Source organism: Etheostoma cragini, chromosome 17, assembly GCF_013103735.1.
Source record: "Etheostoma cragini isolate CJK2018 chromosome 17, CSU_Ecrag_1.0, whole genome shotgun sequence".
NCBI classification, from domain to species: Eukaryota; Metazoa; Chordata; class Actinopteri; order Perciformes; family Percidae; genus Etheostoma; species Etheostoma cragini.
In genome coordinates, this window is record NC_048423.1 from 3,999,631 (window position 1) to 4,019,321 (window position 19,691).

Sequence of the window (19,691 nt, forward strand, 5' to 3'; positions counted from 1 at the left end):
ATTTAAAATAAAACATGTTTTATAAACTATGTGTGTTTTAATTCCTAAAGTAACTAATGTTGTCGGATTAAAGTAATGGAGTAGAGTGCACAATACTTCCCCCTAAAATGTAGCAGAGTAAAAGTAGAAAGTAGCATGAAAAGATAAGACTTTACAAGTACCTCAAATTTGTACCCAAGTACAATACTTGGTTTACTTAGTTACATTCCACCTCTGCTTATGGCAGCAAGACTAAAATATGAGATGATATTGTGTGATTGTAGATGTTTTTTTACCATAAACAAGTGGTATTGAACCTAAAAGATACACTCCTCCCCGCTCCCTGAAACATCAATTAAGGATTAAGCACGTGTGGTTCAAAATTGTGTAAAGACACTTGAGTGTTCTTGGGACTACCGTGCAGGTATACAATATGAACAGCATATAAGGGTTAACACATTGCATTTTATTTTGAATACATGTCTTTTGTTGCATGTAATTTATCCCTGTGTTTTTGATGTGTCACTGTACTGTCTTGGCTATGTGATGCTTTAAGTTGATTTTGAAGAGCTTATAAAGAAACAGGAGGCATTGTGGGCTCCAACAGTGAGTTGATTGTTGTGCTTGCTTGGCTATCTTCAGTCTTTAGCCTAAAAAAATCAGCTCCGTCAGTCGAGAGGCAGAATCCCCCCACGTGTATCACATCGTGCATTCATTTTGATGTGCAATAATCTGCAATGTGGGGAAAAAACGTTTTACTCTTCATAAAGTGTGTTGTTGTGGTTTATTTTGATGAATTATAAACATGTATTATTTTTTAAATGTAAATTATTATAGACAAATGTTAGAACATACTTAAGTTATATGGGAAAAAGAATGTACTTTCTAGATGGTTTGAGGAGACCTGAGTAAGTAAAGTGGCCTTTGTGAAGATGGGTGAAAGAACATTTTTCTTTCATTAAACATTTTTAAAGGTTGACATTTTTCTCATCTTATCTTATGGTTGTCGATTGTTTGAGCAAAAGTAAAGAATAAAAACAACTAAACTGTTTTTGGATGTCTCTTACATTTACTGTTACTAATCATGTCAGACATATTACATCCCATCCTTAATGATATTATCTGCTTAATGATTTCTCCATGATACATGCTCTAAAGATCCAGACTTTTCTAGGGAGTAAACATTTACATTTTTAGGCAGATGAGAGGCTACATGTCTTCAATACATTACACTTCTTTTGACATGTGGAAACTGAGTTAGGCTACACTGCATTCACGAATCCGAGACCTAGCAATGTAATCAGTCAATGCATTTGTTGTGATTGTAAAAGTAAAAGTTTGAACCGGTTGCGACCCGCAATTAAACGCATAAGAGAGAAAGAAAGAAAAGGAGTTTGAAGCTGAACATTTTTGGAGGGAGTGACTGACATTTGAACGGCTCTGTCACACACACCGGATGAGCACCCTTCCCTTCCTGCTATCGCCGGGTTGGTGTGTGTCTTCCTTCCGGCTTGCCGAAGAAAGTTGAGGGGGTTCAGCGGTAACTGGGCTTTAACATAATGGACAGCCAGGGAAGGAAAGTGGTGGTCTGTGATAATGGGACCGGGGTAAGTTTGCTGTTTTGGTTTAACACGCTCTTTATCCGTGGCTCTCTGTAAACGGTGCCGTTATGTCGAACGATTTGCTGAAACAGGAAGTGGGGCTGTCAGCGGCCAAGCTAGCTAGCGTTAACTGGGTGGATGGGTAGTTAGCTATCCTGTTAGCCAGCTAATTTTCATTCATCCAGACCCGACACGAAAACAGCACCTAGAGTGGGTTTACATGTAATTATAAAAGCTGAATACACAGCTCTGGCTATATCGCTGACTGCGGCATAAACCATACAATTAAAGCTTACGAGTAACAGCTCATTTGCTACCGACGGTTACGAAGCTAAGGCAGCTAGCTAGCTTGCTAAATTACTGCTAGCATTTAACAGCTGGCTGTCTGGTTTCAGAATATTCTTTTCCAGGATTGTGAAGGCATGGCCCTCCCAAGTCTGCCTTTCTTTACCTGTGATTGGCTTACTCGACATTTTTACCCAAATCCTGAGCAATCACACTCCTTTTGCCAAAACCTAACCAACCCAATTAAAGCAGGCAGCGAGTGCTACCCATACAGAGGGTGAGTAGGGCGGGTCATGCCTTCTCGATTCCTTCGTCATCCTAGAAAAAAACAATCTCGCGTTTGGTTCACTGTCTGGAATCTGCGTCGGTCGTTTCAGGGATTTGTTTAGCAAACGATGCGGGATTTGCAGATTTAGTATTTCTGTTGCACATTTGGTTTGTTTATCAAGCAGATTAGCTAGTTAGATGTTTAGCTAGATGTTTGTCCCGAAACTTAACGTCAGCTTGGCCCATGGCAGGTTAATCATTAACCACCTTTCTGTTTCCCTGTCCAGCAGCTAACACCAGTTTCACGGACACAGCGTTACATTCCAAGATGTTATTGTCACATCGGTCACACAAGAACTACATATGGCTGTACAATACATCCTTTTTCGTCAACATCGCGATATCAACTTGTGTTAAAAGACATCGCCAAAGACACCTAACTATTTTAGTTTTTGGATTAGATTTTTAGTTTGTTTAACGAGTATTAATAGAAAACTGCACTTTAAAATCTTTCATGGTGCCTTATGTGATCTGTTCACCTTCAGTTTTTTCAGTAAAATAATGTTGAGAGTAATTCTTTTTTTAATTCAACAAGCAATTTAGTATTTTAGTGCAGCCTACTAGAAGCAGCAGAAAGGTGAACAAGGCACATTTTAATATCTATTTATCCTAAGCATTAATGTTACCACAATATTCAAAAACGTTATCGCATATTTTCCTCATATTGTGCATACCTAACAACCTCTTTTATAGAGTACATGGTAAAAACGGGAATATCTAATGCTGAAATGCCCCTTAAAAGAAAAACAACTTAAAAGTAAGTAGAAAATGTAGGGGACATATTAAAATATTATAAAATAAGTAAACAACAAATCTGGTTCACTACTGCCTATAACCAACTTCCATGAATAAAAAACAGTCTGAAAGGAAACTAATAAATAATCTTTACACTAGTACGGGGGCTTACGGAAAGTCGCCCTTCTCCTGCAGCGTCATCTGACATTTCACCCTTCAGTTAGCAAAATCTTTTGGACTTGGAAAGACCACACCCCATTCCTTTTTTCATATACAGATTTGTTCTTAATCTCCTTTGTTTGAACATAACTTTACTGGACAGACGAGGTTTGACATATACTTTATTAAAGTATAGCTATCTAATAAGAAACATTACAAAACAGTTTCTACTCCCATCCAGCTTATGACTGTTGCTTTAAGTAGCAGTACATTGTTAGCAGCTAATGGGGATCCAAAATAAAGAAATACCATGCACTTGGCTGATCTGTGTTTATGTCAAAGAATAACTCATTGCACACTGGTAATACTGCTTCTTTTAGATCACAAGGACTTCCTTGCTCTAACTTGCCAGCAGTCAAAGAGGATGTTGGCTCAGCATGGGACTGACTAATAAGGCTATTTTCTTTTCTTTCTTTTTTTTTTTAGATGTAACTTCTTACAGAGACTCTTGCAGAGCTAGAAAAAAAACTCCCCTGTGTCAGGGGTGAACTGAGAAGTCAAGAGGAAGTGAGAGGAGTCTAAACCACAGCCACATACATCACCAGCACATTTTCAGAGCACTGATATATGATTGTTTCACATCATAGTCAATTATAAAATCTGACAGTTTTCAACCTTGCTTTGCAACATCTATCCTACCAAGCACATACAGGCAAAGTTGCAAAACAAGACTACGGAGTTGTTTGGGTTACTTGTAAATTTCACAATTTCCCACTGATACTCACTAGAAAAGTTGAACTGGTTCCGTGAGATAATTAATCAAAGAATTACACTAGACACAGAATCAGGTTACTTCGCCTGTTACTCTTACAATCTTCTTTGACCACATTCCTTTGTTAGGACTGTAGACTTTAGGTCAGGGCAGAGGGGTAGTGAACTGTGTTTGGCTTCTAAAAGTATTCTTGAAATAGATTAAAGAAATCATTACTTGATCAATACAGAAAATAGACATAAACAAAGGAAAGGAATTGTAATTTACTGGCATTGTTGTATTGTTATTAGTCAGTGTGAGACCTGATAGATTGTATGCTGTATTTGCATATGTATTTACTTTGTGATGGAATGATTTTGTGAAATAAGGGGCAAGACCAAATAACTTATCTACATCCGCCTGCTCCTTCTCGAACAAATTTTTAGTATAGTTATTTTTTTGTTAATTTCTGATTGGTTGTGTTTTGTTTAAGTTTTTAGGATTTAGAATTTAGTTTTGTCTTGCAACATTGTTGATTGTTCAAGATAAAGTAAATGAAACTCTGCTCTAGTTAGTTAGCTTTGTGGCTCGTGTTCTTCACATTTTTAGTTTTTTATGTTTGCGGTCACACAAAGGCACAAAGGAAACATTAGAGCCCCACCGATAAACAATTTTTAAGGCCATTACTGATACAAATATTTGGTTATTTAAAAATCAGATATTCCGATATATTTGCCGATATGTATTAAAAAAAATACAGTAGCGCATAACAAAACAGATTTCTCTAACATTAGTTATTTGTATTTGAGTTCCCACTAAAATAATAATAATTTGTCTTATTGTCACAACAGAGGAACATCTAAATGTATTGAAGTTCTAACAAATAAACTTAACATGTGAAACAAAATCTCAATAACTAAAAGAAAATAATCAGTTTTGCCAACATGCGCGTTGTAGAGTGCCCTCTGGTGGACAACTATGCAACACCATAACTCATAACAATTTTTCAATAACAGGCATACATTTATTAATTTAAATGATTGTAGAGGAAGGACAACGCATAAATGTGTGCAACTAGCAAGGTGATGCTGGGGCAAAATGATAATACGACAGCAATCAAACTGAGACAAAACCATGACACAGCTGAGTTGCTATCTTTTCCTGGTCTTACAGGTCAATGATGTAACTTTTGTTGCTCAGCAACCTGCTTGTCTTCATGTCCACACAGTACTAACGGTTGTCTCTGTGGCTATATGTTTTCTAAAAAAATACTGTCACACTCTCACTATGGATTTCTGAAAGGGCTTTATAACTTAAACGCTGAGAATCCACAACCATTTTTAATACAGATTTAAGATATTAATAAATTAACTAAAAAATAATGGATTTTAAGATGAAATTAACCAAAATTGTTTAGTTTTTCTTCTTGATAAAAGCTAAGCATCAGCCTTAAAACACAAATAGATTTGATGTTTCCTACCGTTGTGCTGGATGCTGAAGAAGGCGCCGGCCATAGATGATGATAATCACACACATATGGACACATATTTGGTGGTTAAATTTTTATCTCTCTCTGAATGCTAATTAATCCCACTCTCATCAGATGGATTACACTGATGTCTGGCTTCTTAAATGTATTTCCTCACGTCACTTCCTCTGTGCTCTGTTTTTTTTGTCTCTCTCTTTTAGTTTGTCAAGTGCGGCTATGCAGGATCCAACTTCCCAGAGCACATCTTCCCTGCGCTTGTTGGGCGGCCCATTATTCGCTCGACAGCCAAAGTCGGAAACATTGAGATCAAGGTACGAACTGGTCCTCTGCTTGACGTTACTGGAGCGAAGGTTTCATTTAACCAGAAAGTCTTGGTTTCAAGTTTGAACCTGGTCAGAAACCACTGATAAGGCAAAACTATAATCTGCAAATCAGTGAAAAAAGCAAGATGTATGAAGTACACACACACAATAGTGCAGAATCAGTTTCTGAAGTAAGCACAATTTCAAAGCCAAAGACTGTCTAGTTCCACTCTAAAAGATCTGTTATCATTGTTTAGTTCTGAAATCTGTTAGATAACATAATCAATCCTCTAACCACAAGCTACACCAGCTTGTTGTTGTCGGCCTCCCAGTACCAACTCCAGTGCATTCCTGCAAATGTGAAATATTTGAATAGATTGTGGGATCTGGGTAAAGATCTGTTGATTTTGCGGCTGAAGTCTAAATGTATAACAGTTTCCTATTATTTTCATAAAGCCTATATATTTCTCCTGTTCTTTCCAATTCTTTTGGTTGTTCATTTTTACATATTTTTTTATATCTACCTTCCTCTTCCTCCATATTTTGTTCCCCCCCTCCCCGATGAAGTAGAATGCCCAGAAGATGGTAAGTTCAGGTTGGTGTGTGCCTCCTGTTCTTGCCTGCTGCAGAGAGTTGTGTAATGTTTTGATCTCATCCGAATTATAACCGAATTAAACTTTCTTTGTTTTTAGATGGGTTTATTTTTGTGTTCAGTGTCTTTTCTATTGTGTTTTCTTAATCACACAATGATTACATTCTTTTACATCCCAACTAGTTGCCGTTGAGTTTGAGTGTCAGATAGATATACGGCCCTTATGTTAATGCACTCCTCTCTCCAGGCTGAAAGTGTTGCAGAAACGGCTGTGACAAATCAAAGGCCAGCTGTTATCAATGGAGTGCTAAAAGAGATTTTGGACCGATTCCATTTTCAGAGGCTGATCTGCTGACTCATCCCGACAGATACACCCCCCACCCCTCAATCCCGCTGCTATTTAAGCACTAAGATAATCACACCAGTTTTCTGTTAACAAGAACCCAGAATGTCAGCTGCAGCTAGAACACTTGGTGCTGAATGATAAATGTTTTGTATCTGTGCATCACAGATCTGTTTACCTCTCTGTGATGACGCCACAACCATCTTGTTTAAGGAATGTCTAATTTAGAGCATTTGCTTTATTATCTCTGGGTGTTTCACCTATTTACAAGTGCAGAAGGGTGCACTTGAGGATGCATGGCAGACAGCTGAAAGTGGGAGACGGAAACACATCTGTTTTTCCTTTTATTAAAAAAAAAAAAATTGAGACCACATGGAGGCAATGCCTGTGACTGGTACTTTGTTAATTGCCAAAGCACACAGAATGAACCCATAAAATGGCTGCCTTCACTAGGCTTTTGATGTCTCCAAGTGGAACATGAGATGCTTGACTGTGTGGCTAACACTGAGCTCTAACCCAGCGATTGTTTACATTGCCAGGCTGCCTTGCATGCAGCTAGTTGAATGGTGCTAAAACAAGTGGTTTACTGTAGCTAGAGTGTTTCCAGGTGTGTAGATGCATGGTAAATAATGTCTTGTTTTGCATGCTGAGTAACTGAGTTTTAAAGTAGTTAAAATAACTACTTTGGGCGAGGACATTAATGCAGCTGTTGTCATCTGACAGATCACTCGGCTTGAAGATCCAGTTTCTTTGATTTCATAAGACTAGCAGGCCAAGGGGACAAGCTGAAATGACAGCTTGTATTGCCCTCATCCAATACTCAGTGCTCATCTCCACTCTCAGTGATCCGGAATGATCCAATCTGGCTTTCAGAAGTGGGGTGCTACATTGCAAAACTGAATATTTATCCGTGTTGACCTTTGACCTCTTCCTCCAGGACTTGATGGTGGGGGACGAGGCCAGCGAGCTGCGCTCCATGCTGGAGGTCAACTACCCCATGGAGAATGGCATCGTCAGGAACTGGGACGACATGAAGCACCTGTGGGACTACACCTTTGGCCCAGAAAAGCTCAACATCGACTCCCGCAACTGCAAGATCTTGCTGACCGAACCACCCATGAACCCTACCAAGAACCGCGAAAAAATCATCGAAGTATGTTGACATTTATTTTTGTGTGTACAGCTTGAGCCTATTTTTGTGGTTGTGTGAAGGGACCAACAAAAAGGGGAAATTTACTAGTTTTGTGGGTTTGACGATCTTTTCAACTCCTTATCACTGTTACACTATACTCATTCCCTCTATATCCGGTTAAAGTATAGACTTTATACATGATGTTTTTTTACATGTGTTGCCAGATGTACTGTTTTCACCAGCAAGTAATTGAACCTATTGTCTGACGTTTTCCGGCCTCTCCTTCAGGTGATGTTTGAGACCTACCAGTTTTCAGGAGTCTACATTGCTATACAAGCTGTGCTGACGCTCTATGCCCAAGGTAGGTAGTTAAACATGCATGCTTGGGCTGCAAGTCTAAGTTTCAATATCAAAGCGATTTCCAGGTGTCCTATTTCAACAAACCTCTCACCCAGAAATTAGATTTTGCCTTGACACTAGAAGTGTATCTTGTATGTTATAACGGGTAAATCATTAGTAGTTTAGCAGCTCAGCGACAGAAGACTTCTCATTTTAATTGCGGAAATATTCTGGTGTGGCAGTATTTAACTACCACACCTTTGTCAAATAGTTTGTGCAAAGATTAGTTTTATGAGGAGACTACTTGGATATCATGGACATGTTATTCTTTACACCAGAAAGTCTAGACAGTTCCAGGAACATCACTTTACACTGTTCCACTGACACGATATCCTAACATTATCTAAAGTGGTGGGATTAGTTGAACCCCACCAGTGTGGTGCTTCAAGAAGGACTAAATGAACTCTGAAACTATTTGCCCCTACACTGAGACTCCGACTCAGTTTTGAACACAGAGCCCTGCGTTAGGTCTGTGCACTGCACTATAATTTTGTATAGGAGTATGTTACAGACTGAGGTGTTATTAGAAGTTAATTGTTATAATAGATGTGTTATTGTTTCAGGATTTGTGTTTTTACACAGCTTACAATAAGCACACACTAGACAAAACTCGGACCCAATCACACCTATCTTGGTAAAAGTGTACATTATTGTGTGTGTGTGTGTGTGTGTGTGTGTAGGCCTTCTGACCGGTGTGGTGGTGGACTCGGGTGATGGTGTGACACACATCTGTCCAGTGTATGAGGGCTTTAGCCTGCCTCATCTGACAAGACGCCTGGACATTGCAGGCAGGGACATCACCCGCTACCTCATCAAGGTACCCAGTCAGTCATGACAGGGCGAGACAGAGCTGCAAAGAACTCAACAAAAACTAGAGTATACACTGTATACATGTGTGATTTTGATTGTTCTAAAAAAATGATGTGGAGTGATCTTCAAATGGTATGTTCTAGACAAAGACACAGTGGTGCTGCACCATCATAATGCAAAGGAGAGCCATTGTTCTACTTAATTCCTAATTCATTGCATTTGTAGTTCTACAATACGTGTGAGTCCAGTCTCTTTACATGGACTAGAATTATCAACAAAAAAAATAAATCCACAATGTTTTTTTGTAGTCTTGTTGCTGTTAAAGAAGGGTTAAACTGACATCTTCTTTGTAAATGGAAGTAACACGGTCTTAACTTTGAGGAGATCTGACAGTAGTTCTTGTTTAATTATTATTTGAATATATACCTCTGTGGAAACTCAAAAGAATTAGGCTTTTGACCTTCCTCTCCTTTCTGCTATTTCTCTACCATCCTCTTCCTCCCTCTCTCCGGGTGCAGTTGTTGTTGTTGAGGGGTTACGCCTTCAACCACTCTGCGGACTTTGAGACGGTGCGCATGATGAAGGAGAAGCTGTGCTACGTGGGCTACAACATCGAGCAGGAGCAGAAGCTGGCCCTGGAGACCACCGTGCTGGTGGAATCGTACACAGTAAATATTCACGTTTTTCATTTTCACCAAAATAAAACACTGATGAATCTGCTTAGATTCATATTTCATAGAACAGCATCAGTGCACAGATTGTTGGTACGGTCACTCTATCCATACATAAAAAGTTTAGATGGCTTTTTGTTTGTGAGGGTCGTTTCGAAGAGCGGTTTAACAGTTGCTGAGCTACAACTGTAATCTGGTGTTTGTGGTTGTCATTTCATCAAGTGTGCAGAGTAGAGCCCGATCGATATCGGCCAATAATAGACATTTCCCAATCTATCGGTATCGGCATTTATAATGGACGATTTAAAAATAAATATTTATTCATCAGAATCATATATAATGACAAAAAATGATTCTGATAAATGACTATTTAAAAAAAACAAAAACGGACTGTCAACCATGTTATGAGCGTTGGCGTTGCATAGTTTGTCCACCAGAGGGAGCTCTACAACGTCCCTGTTGGCACCACAAATTATTTCTTTTTGTTGATGGGTTTTTGTTCAAAGGACTCTAAGTTTAATATCTTAAGTTTGTATTTTTTATACATTTTATTTATCATAACTTTAATATATTTTGATTTCCACTGCTCTGTTGTGACAATAAAACAAATTATTATCAAATTTTAGTGAGAACTCAAAAATAACTACAAATAACTAGTGTGAAGTCTGTTTATGTTTTGTAACTTGTTACTGTATTATTTTTTTAAATATATATCAGCATATTGGATTTTTAAATAACCAAATATTCAAATCGGTATCGGCATTAAAAATCCTTCATCGGTCGGGCTCTAGTGCAGACACAGCAGCCAGTGTGAAGCCAGACTTGAAAGCGAGTGGCTGCCCTCCCATGGACATTCTGTGCATTATTCACTCAGTTGGCATCAAATAGGAGGAATGAACCGGACAAAAAAGAGAAACATAATAGGTAGCAAGCCCAAACATTTAAATAAAGGCATGAAATATAATTTCTGCAGTTTTATTAAACTCCAACATGTCTCCCCTTGGATGATCGTGGCAGCATGCCACATCATCTTGCTCACTGTTTCCTGCCTTAACCTATCTAATAAATATGCCATGTAACAATAATAAAAAAGAACACCTCCTATTGACGAAATAGAGGAATGAACTAAATCAGAGACAAGCTCAAGAAAACCAGTCAGCACACAGAAACTGAATATAAGGATAAAGAGGACAAATCCATGTTTATCAGACACATTAAGCAGCTGTTTTTTTTTTTCCAATAGGTTGGCCATTTCACTGTTAAATGGCAACATATTTCAAGCCCTACTTCTATTTGTAAAATAAGTGATTTTTTATGCACATAAGTTTTACATTTCTGCTCAAAATAGCATTGCAGAAAGAATCCCTCCCAAGTGGCAGAATTTTAAAGTAATCAAAATTAATAGGGTAACTAAATCTGTTTCTGCACTGAGCTAAGTAGCCTACCACGTGCCCTTTGTTGGTTTTGTTGGCTGCTTTAGGACAGGGCAGTGCTGCTGACTAACTGTTTTCTCTGGGACTCAAACATATTGGCGTGCAGAGCTGCTCCACCAGGCTTGCTTTTCTTTCCAAGGCCCTTTTCCCTGCAGAGGGAACCACAGAATCTAAACGCAGGTCCTGATGTCTGTGTTACTGCACGCCCTACTGAGCACATGTTGTGTCTCAGAGCTCACTGACCGTGTGTGTGTTTGGGTTAGTGTAGGCGACCGTGTGTGTGTGTAGGTGTGTGAACATGTATGTGTAAGTATTATTTTGTGTGCCGAAACAAGGAGGGCAATGTAACTGCGGCCGAAGAGCCCTGAACTGTGCCTTACATCATTTCCTGTGCAGCCACTTTGCGGCGGTGGCTGGGCTCTGCTTCCTCCCACTGCCCTCTGCTGAATGAAGCCTTTTTATATACACAAACACACACACACACACACACACACATCCACTCTTAGTTTGGAGGCTACACTCTCTTGAAGGATTTTTAACCAGAATTTAGCCATACATTTTTCTTTTTAAAAGAGTTTATTTTGAATTTATGACATCCTTTCATACATTGCAAATAACCATTGAATAGTATCATTTTCAATTCTTACATTCAGGATTTATGACTCTATTGAGTCATACATTAAGTCCAACTCTTCAGTGATGTCGTATTGTCTTTTTTTTCCGTCTATATTCATCTCCTCCCTCCCACACATCTCCAGCTGCCAGATGGTCGTGTGATCAAGGTGGGAGGAGAGCGGTTTGAGGCCCCCGAGGCTCTGTTCCAGCCCCACCTCATCAACGTGGAGGGTGTCGGAGTGGCGGAGCTCCTCTTCAACACCATCCAGGCAGCTGATATAGACACCAGGTGAGGCCATGAAAGTGTACGGGTGCACTCCAATGCCGATAAAGCTGCATTAGTATATACTGCACTGAAGAGTGTTTCCGCTCTAGCACACATTACTACACAACATTAACAAACCCCAACACACGGCCGGAGACATGCAAGATGGTGGTGTCGCCCAACAGAGCTCCCACTGAAGCAATAGAGGGTTTTATATATCAAAGAGTTCTGTATTGAAAGGATGAAAATTGATGATTTGGAATCTTATTGAGTGGAAATGTACAACACTTGGAAACCCAATCTGTCATTATGTATTCCTTGCTGTTGGAGTTGAATGCTGTATGTTGTAGAATATACCTTAAGTCACAAAGGGACGGTTGGGTCTCTTCCTGCTCTCACCCTTATTCTGTCTCCCTGTCATCAGGTCCGAGTTCTACAAACACATTGTGTTATCAGGAGGATCCACTATGTACCCGGGCCTGCCCTCTCGGCTGGAGAGGGAACTCAAGCAGCTGTACCTGGAACGTGTGCTCAAGGGAGACGTGGACAAGCTTTCGGTGAGATATCAACCCTTTTACAACGCCTCTTTTATAGTTGTAGCTAATGACTGTGTGAAGATCATCACTGAAGGACTCTGAGCTAAAAATGGCTCAGTTGTGGTTTACAGTTTGAGGTCATACTAAGTTTGATTAGTGTCAATTGCACTGCGACCACTGTCATATAAATGAAGAAGTGTGTCATTGAACTTTCAGACGAGCCAAAGTCTGGTTTTACCGCATCTGGCTTCTCACTTGGTGTGAATTAGTATTTCCAGCTGATGCTCTGGTGTTTGTTTAAGTTGGCCTGGGCGGAGCTTGCCACATGTGAGAGGAGCAGTAAAGTGCCAGAGAGCTGCAACTAACCGCAGGGAACATATTTGGGTCGGTTTAATGTGTCTAAACGGTGACCAACACCTGACAGTATTCCCTTTGTCCTGATGAGGTTAAATCCCACACACAGAGAATTCACAGCAGAATACATTAGACACTTTGAATTATGTCTAGTTGCTGCTTTAACCGTGTCTGTACACGTCCACAAGGTTCTGGAGCAAAGTTTCCCATTATGTTCCTCCGACTGGTGTAGTGTATGTAGACCACCACCAGGGGGTGATAGATGTCAACAGACATTAATTTAACTCAAACAAAGCACTTTCATAACAACATATGTGGGGTTCTCTTCCCAATGATAAATATTTGTTTTGGAAAAATATCCCTACATTACATTTCCACTTCAGAATCCCAAAGACCCTGATGATTTTACTCAGAGCTATTTTGTAAACAAAAGTCTACAGATGACTCATACGGTTAAACGCAAGTCATTATGTGCTTTACTTTTCTGTCCACTGCAGCCGGCTTCAGTCAAAAGAGTTTTACTAAAAACTTTTAAAAATCATCCCTGTTGCACATTCCAGTTCTCTGCTGTTCAGCTATAAGCTCCGGCTGATTTTCCAAACACTCGCAATACGGTTAAACAGACTACTATTTGTAACATGCACCTTTTTGTCGGTTTGTTTGTTGCGTGTAGACGTGAGCACCAAACAGAAGCCTAGTTTTTGCCCTATTTGGTGAAAATATGAATGTTTGGAACAGAGCGCGCAGAGAAGTGGTTTATGCAGTAAGAGTGGTTTGAGACAAATGTATTGATGCTTATCCATCCTAAAAACCTGTCAATACATATGACAAAGTGAAGCCACCTTTTTTAAGGCGATTTTGAGTGAATTGTCACTTTAAAGCTGCCCTAATATTTTGATATTGACAAAAGATCGAATTATGTGTAATGTTGCTCATAGTGACAAACCCAGAGAACCATCACCCGATGCTGCAGTTTCCTTCAGCTTTCCAGAGCCATTTTTTGTATCTTTAAGTTTGTTGTTTTGGGGGGCGCCTGGATAGCTCACCTGGTTGAGCGTACACTCCTTGTACAAAGGCTCAGTCCTTGCCCCAGCGGCCGCAGGATTAATTCCAACCAGTGGACCTTTGCTGCATGTCATTCTCTCTCTTTTCCCCTTTCACGTCTTTAGCTGTCCTCTGTAATGAAGGCCTAAAATTCTCCCAGAAAGTCTTTTAAAAGTATGTGTTTATGACCCGAAACATGTTGGTGGAGACCCAAACTGAGCTAAAGGAGAGTGACTGTGTAACTTCTCAGAAAAATACAAAATAAATTGGTAATATAATAGATAAGCTAATACTTCTCTGTAATATTAGATTAGATTACATTCAACTTTATTGTCATTGCACAAGTAAGGACAGCCAATACAACGAAATGCTGTTTTTCATCCAACCAGTAGTGCAATCACTAATGGCGCTTTTTTTTTCTTCATAGAAGTGTTTAAAAAGACAATAAAAACACAGAATGCCGTATGATCATGTTTTAATCTATTATTAAAGTGCATTAGGAAATAGAGAGCATACATTTCTGAGAAATCAGACCATCCATATAAGTGTAAGTGCATTAATAAAGTGGATAGTGATCAGAGGTAGTCACAGTCCATAGTCCATGTGCAAAAGGAGAGGGGGTGGGGCAGGGGTTAGGGTTGAGCAGCGTTATGAAAAAAGCTGTTTCTGAGCCCGCTGGTGCAACTCCTCCTGTATGTTACAAGGCTCCTGTAACGTCTCCCAGACGGGAGGGTGGAGGACAGGACGTGACTGGGGTGGGTGTGTGGTGCTTGATGATATTTTGTGCACGTCGCAGACATCGTGAGTGATGTGCCAATTATTTTCTGAGCACTTTTCACCACTCCGTGTAGGGCTTTGCTGACAGCCATTGTGCAATAGTCAGTTAATATCTGAACTGTTTCAACTTCAGAAGGTGAAACATTTCGTCTAAACAGTATTGTGTCTTACAGCTCCCCATGTGTCCAAAGAAATCTGCCAATATTAATGCAGGTGGACGGACTGTATGTCCTTAATATTCAGTGTCAAAATGCTACATATTTTATTATTATCCTCACACAAAATATCCCATACCCAGTAACAATAATATACACATCTACTTTTGTTCCCTCAGTTGTTATTTTCTGTTTCAAACCCAGTTCAGTTAGGAGTTTTACTCCAAAAATTAGTCCCTCCAGCCATTTTGGGATTTATTTAATATTATGTATTGGTGCTAACTCAGGTTCAGCCAAGCCGCCTTGGGCACCATAATTATGACCAATGTTCTCTGACAGTTGTTAGCCGTGGTACCAATTCCATATTTTGATTTGAATGTGCAAACACTAGCAGGGTATCTGCAAGTTTTTAATTTAATTTTCAGAGGTGGTAAATATGTATTTCTTGCTGGCGGTCATGTTGGTTATATAATGTTTTTATTAACTTCAGGCTGTTGGGACTATTGCACCACCTATAAATTAAAATTGGGATTGTTCTGAAAGTGGATTGTTGATGCAGGAGTCCGTTTTAATCCTTCTTTTGCGGAGTTTTAGTTGGCAACGTCACCTTCAAAGCCCTCCATAATCTCGCTCCTCCATACCTCTCTGTACTCCTTCATCCCTACACTCCATCCCGTACTCTCGATCCTCCTCTTCCTCACGGCTTATCGCTCTTTCTGCCCGCCTGTCCACAATGGGGTTTAGATCATTCAGCCATTCGGCCCCTCGCCTTTGGAACTCCGTCCCACAATCCATCCGTACCGTAGAGTCTCTACCAGCTCTAAAATCTCCCTCCAAACCCATCTGTTCCAAAAGGCCTACCCCACATGACTTCACTCTCCATCAAAATCAGGGATAGATTGCTTTCTCTTAATTTCCTATCTCAATCTTTCAAAGTTTTGTTTTGTTTTAATTATATTTGGCTTTTTTAGCTGTAAGGTGTCCTTGAGTGCTATAAAAGGCTCCCATAAATAAAATGTATTATTATTATTATTATTATTATTATTATTATTATTATAAAATCCGACCTGTGGAAAACTACTGTCACTACTGCTAGCTACAAAAGCCAAGAAGCTCACGGTCTCATGGGCAAAAAACCTAAATAAAACTTCACTTAATTATTTAAATTAAATTATCTGTCCGGCTTAACGTCACATGAACAGGAATTCTTTTCTAATATTGCCGGAAATGACTGAAAATATGAATATAAATGATTTCTTTCGAAATTTCATTTCATCAATATTTCATTCGACATGCCTATTTGGGCCGATATCTTTGTGAAAGTTGAATTTTATGTGATAATAAAAAGGTCTTTTCTAAAAACTTGGTTTCACAATGTTATGCAAATCTCCATGTTGTCCTGCAAACTGTGCAAAATGAAGTTCACACCGATTTTAGAAAAACATTAAGATGTTTATCACATCCAAGTTGAGCGACAGAAAACCTTGGGACAGTTGGAGCTGCAGTGTGCACACAGCCTTAGACTGCAGGACACTTGTCTGTTACACAGGGCCCTCTTTTTATGTCTCTGTGTCCCCCTTGTCTTGTAGAAATTTAAGATCCGGATCGAGGATCCTCCCAGGCGAAAGCACATGGTGTTCCTGGGCGGAGCCGTGCTGGCCGACATCATGAAGGACAAGGACAACTTCTGGCTGACCCGGGAGGAGTACCAAGAGAAAGGAGTCCACGTGCTGGAAAAACTTGGAGTCACCGTCAGATAAAGCGATGGACGGACAGACCGCGCGCACACACACACACACACACACACATATATACAAACACACATATACAAACACATACATAACATACACGCATCCCCCCCTCGCCCACATCGCAGAGTATATATCTATTTATCCCTCGTCTTCTCTCTTTCGGCTCTTGATACTACTCAAACATCAGAGGGAGTCAGGCCGCCTCCTCCTCCTCCTCTCTTCTCTGCCTCTCTTCTCTCCTGGTTTGGAATTGGCTCACGCTTTTCCTCGCAAGCCCACGAGAACCAATTCCATCTTAGCAGATTTTACTCTGAAACCCCACCTTTACTTAAACCATGAATCTAAAGGTTAATGTTGACCTTCTAGTGTATTTTTGAATTTGATGTTCACTGAAGGTTAAAACCAGGGTGGGAAACTCTGCTTATTAACCTCCAAATATTAAACTTGGCAGGTTAAACCATCAGCCACTGCAGGGAGTGCTTTTAGAAAGTTGAGTTTCCTCCCCTGATTAAACCTCCGGAAGGGGATAAATTGATACAAAGCTTCTGTAAATCTGTATTATCACAATCAGGGTCCACCACAAACAGCCACGGGCCGCTTTCAGCATCTGTTCCAGGTGAGCGAGAACTGATCACATTTTTATGTCTGTTTTTTATAAAATGATATCATGACTTTTTTCTTTTCTGGGAGAGGGATTTCTTTTTGTTGTGCTTTTCCTTTTTTTGTTGGAGTTCAATTTAATCTAACTTTATTTTTTTCATTGACATTTTCTTTTGTTGCTGTGCACTACTACCATTGTAAATGGAGTGTATACCGAAGTTGCTCCACGTTTTTATGAAGAATTGATGGTTGATTTATAAAGGGACAAATGCACAAAAGGAACGCCCCTGAGCTTGACATCGGGTGTGTGACGGTACTTTGGGGTCTGTGGGGTGTGAAACGAGGATGGGATGTTGAGGGGGAGTGATGCTATTTGTTCCTCATCAGACAGCCTCGCCCCTGCCTCCTCTCTGTGAAAATCTCAAGCAGAACGACCGTGTGTAAGCAGTTGTAGCATTATTACAAACTGACGACCCGTCGTAATCCTTCAGTTCCACCACAGCACGGAGGCAGTCGCGGGTTGGCGATGAGATTGATTTGAAACTGGACGCAGATCACCGCAAAAGTGGGACAAAATAAAACGGTATTATATCGACGTAGAAATACTGTTGAGACCATATTTAAGTTCTCCAGTCCTTGGTTCCCAACGGTTGACTTAATGATTACTGGAGGCACTTCAACTTTGAGTATGACATTTTTTTTATTTTTTTTTTCTCTTTCTGTGAACGTCTATCCAGTGCCAAGTGCAGATCATGTTAACTGGATCTAATGTTTTAATGTCTTTCTTTTGTCACCGTTTTTGTTTTTATTTTCCTGTGTTGTTCATAGCATAACTGCCTAACGCTGATTTAAATAAAGAAAAGTGATTTATAAGGATGTTTGTGTGGCAGGGTCTTCTTTTGAAGCAGGTTTATGGAGTTATGAGTAAAATCTGGAACCAGAGTGATATCAAAATACTTGGTCTGGGTTTTCCTTAGATTAGATGCTTTAGTACACATGTAAACTAAGAGAATCTCACGTTAAAATGCCAATCATGATTCTTTTTTCTTTTTTTTTTTTTGTCCGATCAACCGTCCAAATCCAAATACAAGAAAATATTTGAAGTTATTGCTTGGAAAATGACTGAAACAGTTGACCTTCAAATTATTGGTCTAATAATCATATTTCACAGAACTCTGTTTGGATGGTTTGTAACATGAACAATCATTTCCAGTCCATTTCAAAAGATTGGTAAAAACATCATGTGTATATGTTCTACGACTAAACTTAATTCAGTTCTTACATTTAAATTTGGAGGTTTTAAAGAAATATTCCTGTGTACACACATGAGTCCTGTTGCCAAGACACCATGAGCAACCTATCTGACCTTGGAAGTAGTTTAACAAAACAACCCAAAGTAAGATATCTACTGAACTCCCATGTCAACATATCCATCTCCATGACAACTGGGAAAACGTAATAGTTATTAAGTCGGCCTAAATAAGTTGAGATTGGTTTCTAAGTCAAAAAATAGTTCTTAAACGATCGTGCAAAGCCTGTAATGACATGATCCATTTGTTGACATGCAGCAGTCAACTCGAGTTGTGAGTCATCTTTGGGCTAAAGGGACAAATTGATAAAAACTGGTGCTGAGGCTGCTAGCTTTATGTCATAAAAAACTAGAAAACATTTGCTGCTCATCTTTAATGGCATAAAAATCATGTTTTTAACATTAAAATGTGTTCCCCAGCATGCCTGTTATATGACACTATAAATAAAATTGAGTTGAATGTGGCGTCAAGAGTCCAAAACCCAAATATATTCAGTTAACTACAATTTAAAAAGCCAAAAAAAGCAGAAAAATCTCACATTTGAAACCATCAAATGCGCAAGGTTTTGCCTTGAAAAATGACAGATGAATGGTTGCAGGTTCCTTTCCTGAAATTATTTTTATGTTTGTTTTTATTTTTTTAACTAGTCAATGAATTGATTAATGTTTGCAACTCTAGTCTTTTGCAGAGAGCTGGAGGTGAGATTAGACAGATTGACAAACCGCATCACCAGAAGAGAGGATGGGGGTTCTGGACGCATGGAGGTGACCGAGGCCCGGCCACAAAGGAGGAGTACTCGGCACACACAGACCAGAAGGAGGAAGAGGAAATGGAACAGTGGCAGAGGACTGGCGCCACCAGAGGAAGAGGCTCTCTTTTCGTGACTGAAATAAAGATCTCACCCAGAATCTTCCGGCCTTGTTCCATTTTTAATCCCTCGACTCTTGCCACTTCCCTCTTAACCCTGAACTGTCACATCTGAAGCAGCGTTTGAAGTTCCCTCCCCATCAGAGCACCAACAGAAACATCACCGGGTCTCAACAGAGGACATTTACCAAAGTACTTCAGTGCAGTTTTGAAGGCCTGTTACTTTTCTTGAGACTTTCATCACTACCTTTATTAACTCTCAGAAAGAAGATGTGTTCTGTTTACTCCACTACACTTAATTTACCTGACAGATATAGTTGCTTTTAACTCTATATTCAGATTATACATTCAATATCAGCTAAATTAAATGCATTTTGCCCTCTCAATTTATCTCTCAGTAATCAACGGT

The 19,691-nt window shown here is 39.6% G+C and overlaps 1 protein-coding gene across 1 annotated transcript; it reads left to right on the plus strand.

Moving 5' to 3' along the window:
• The first annotated feature begins 1,372 nt into the window (after positions 1-1,372).
• Positions 1,373-17,981, plus strand: LOC117960070 (actin-related protein 2-A). Its single transcript, XM_034897609.1, has 9 exons — positions 1,373-1,586; positions 5,527-5,637; positions 7,501-7,716; positions 7,984-8,056; positions 8,775-8,911; positions 9,423-9,572; positions 11,767-11,912; positions 12,313-12,445; positions 16,344-17,981. The coding sequence occupies exons 1-9, from the start codon at positions 1,539-1,541 to the stop codon at positions 16,512-16,514; spliced, it is 1,185 nt and encodes a 394-aa protein (XP_034753500.1). The 5' UTR covers positions 1,373-1,538; the 3' UTR covers positions 16,515-17,981.
• The last annotated feature ends 1,710 nt before the right edge of the window (positions 17,982-19,691 follow it).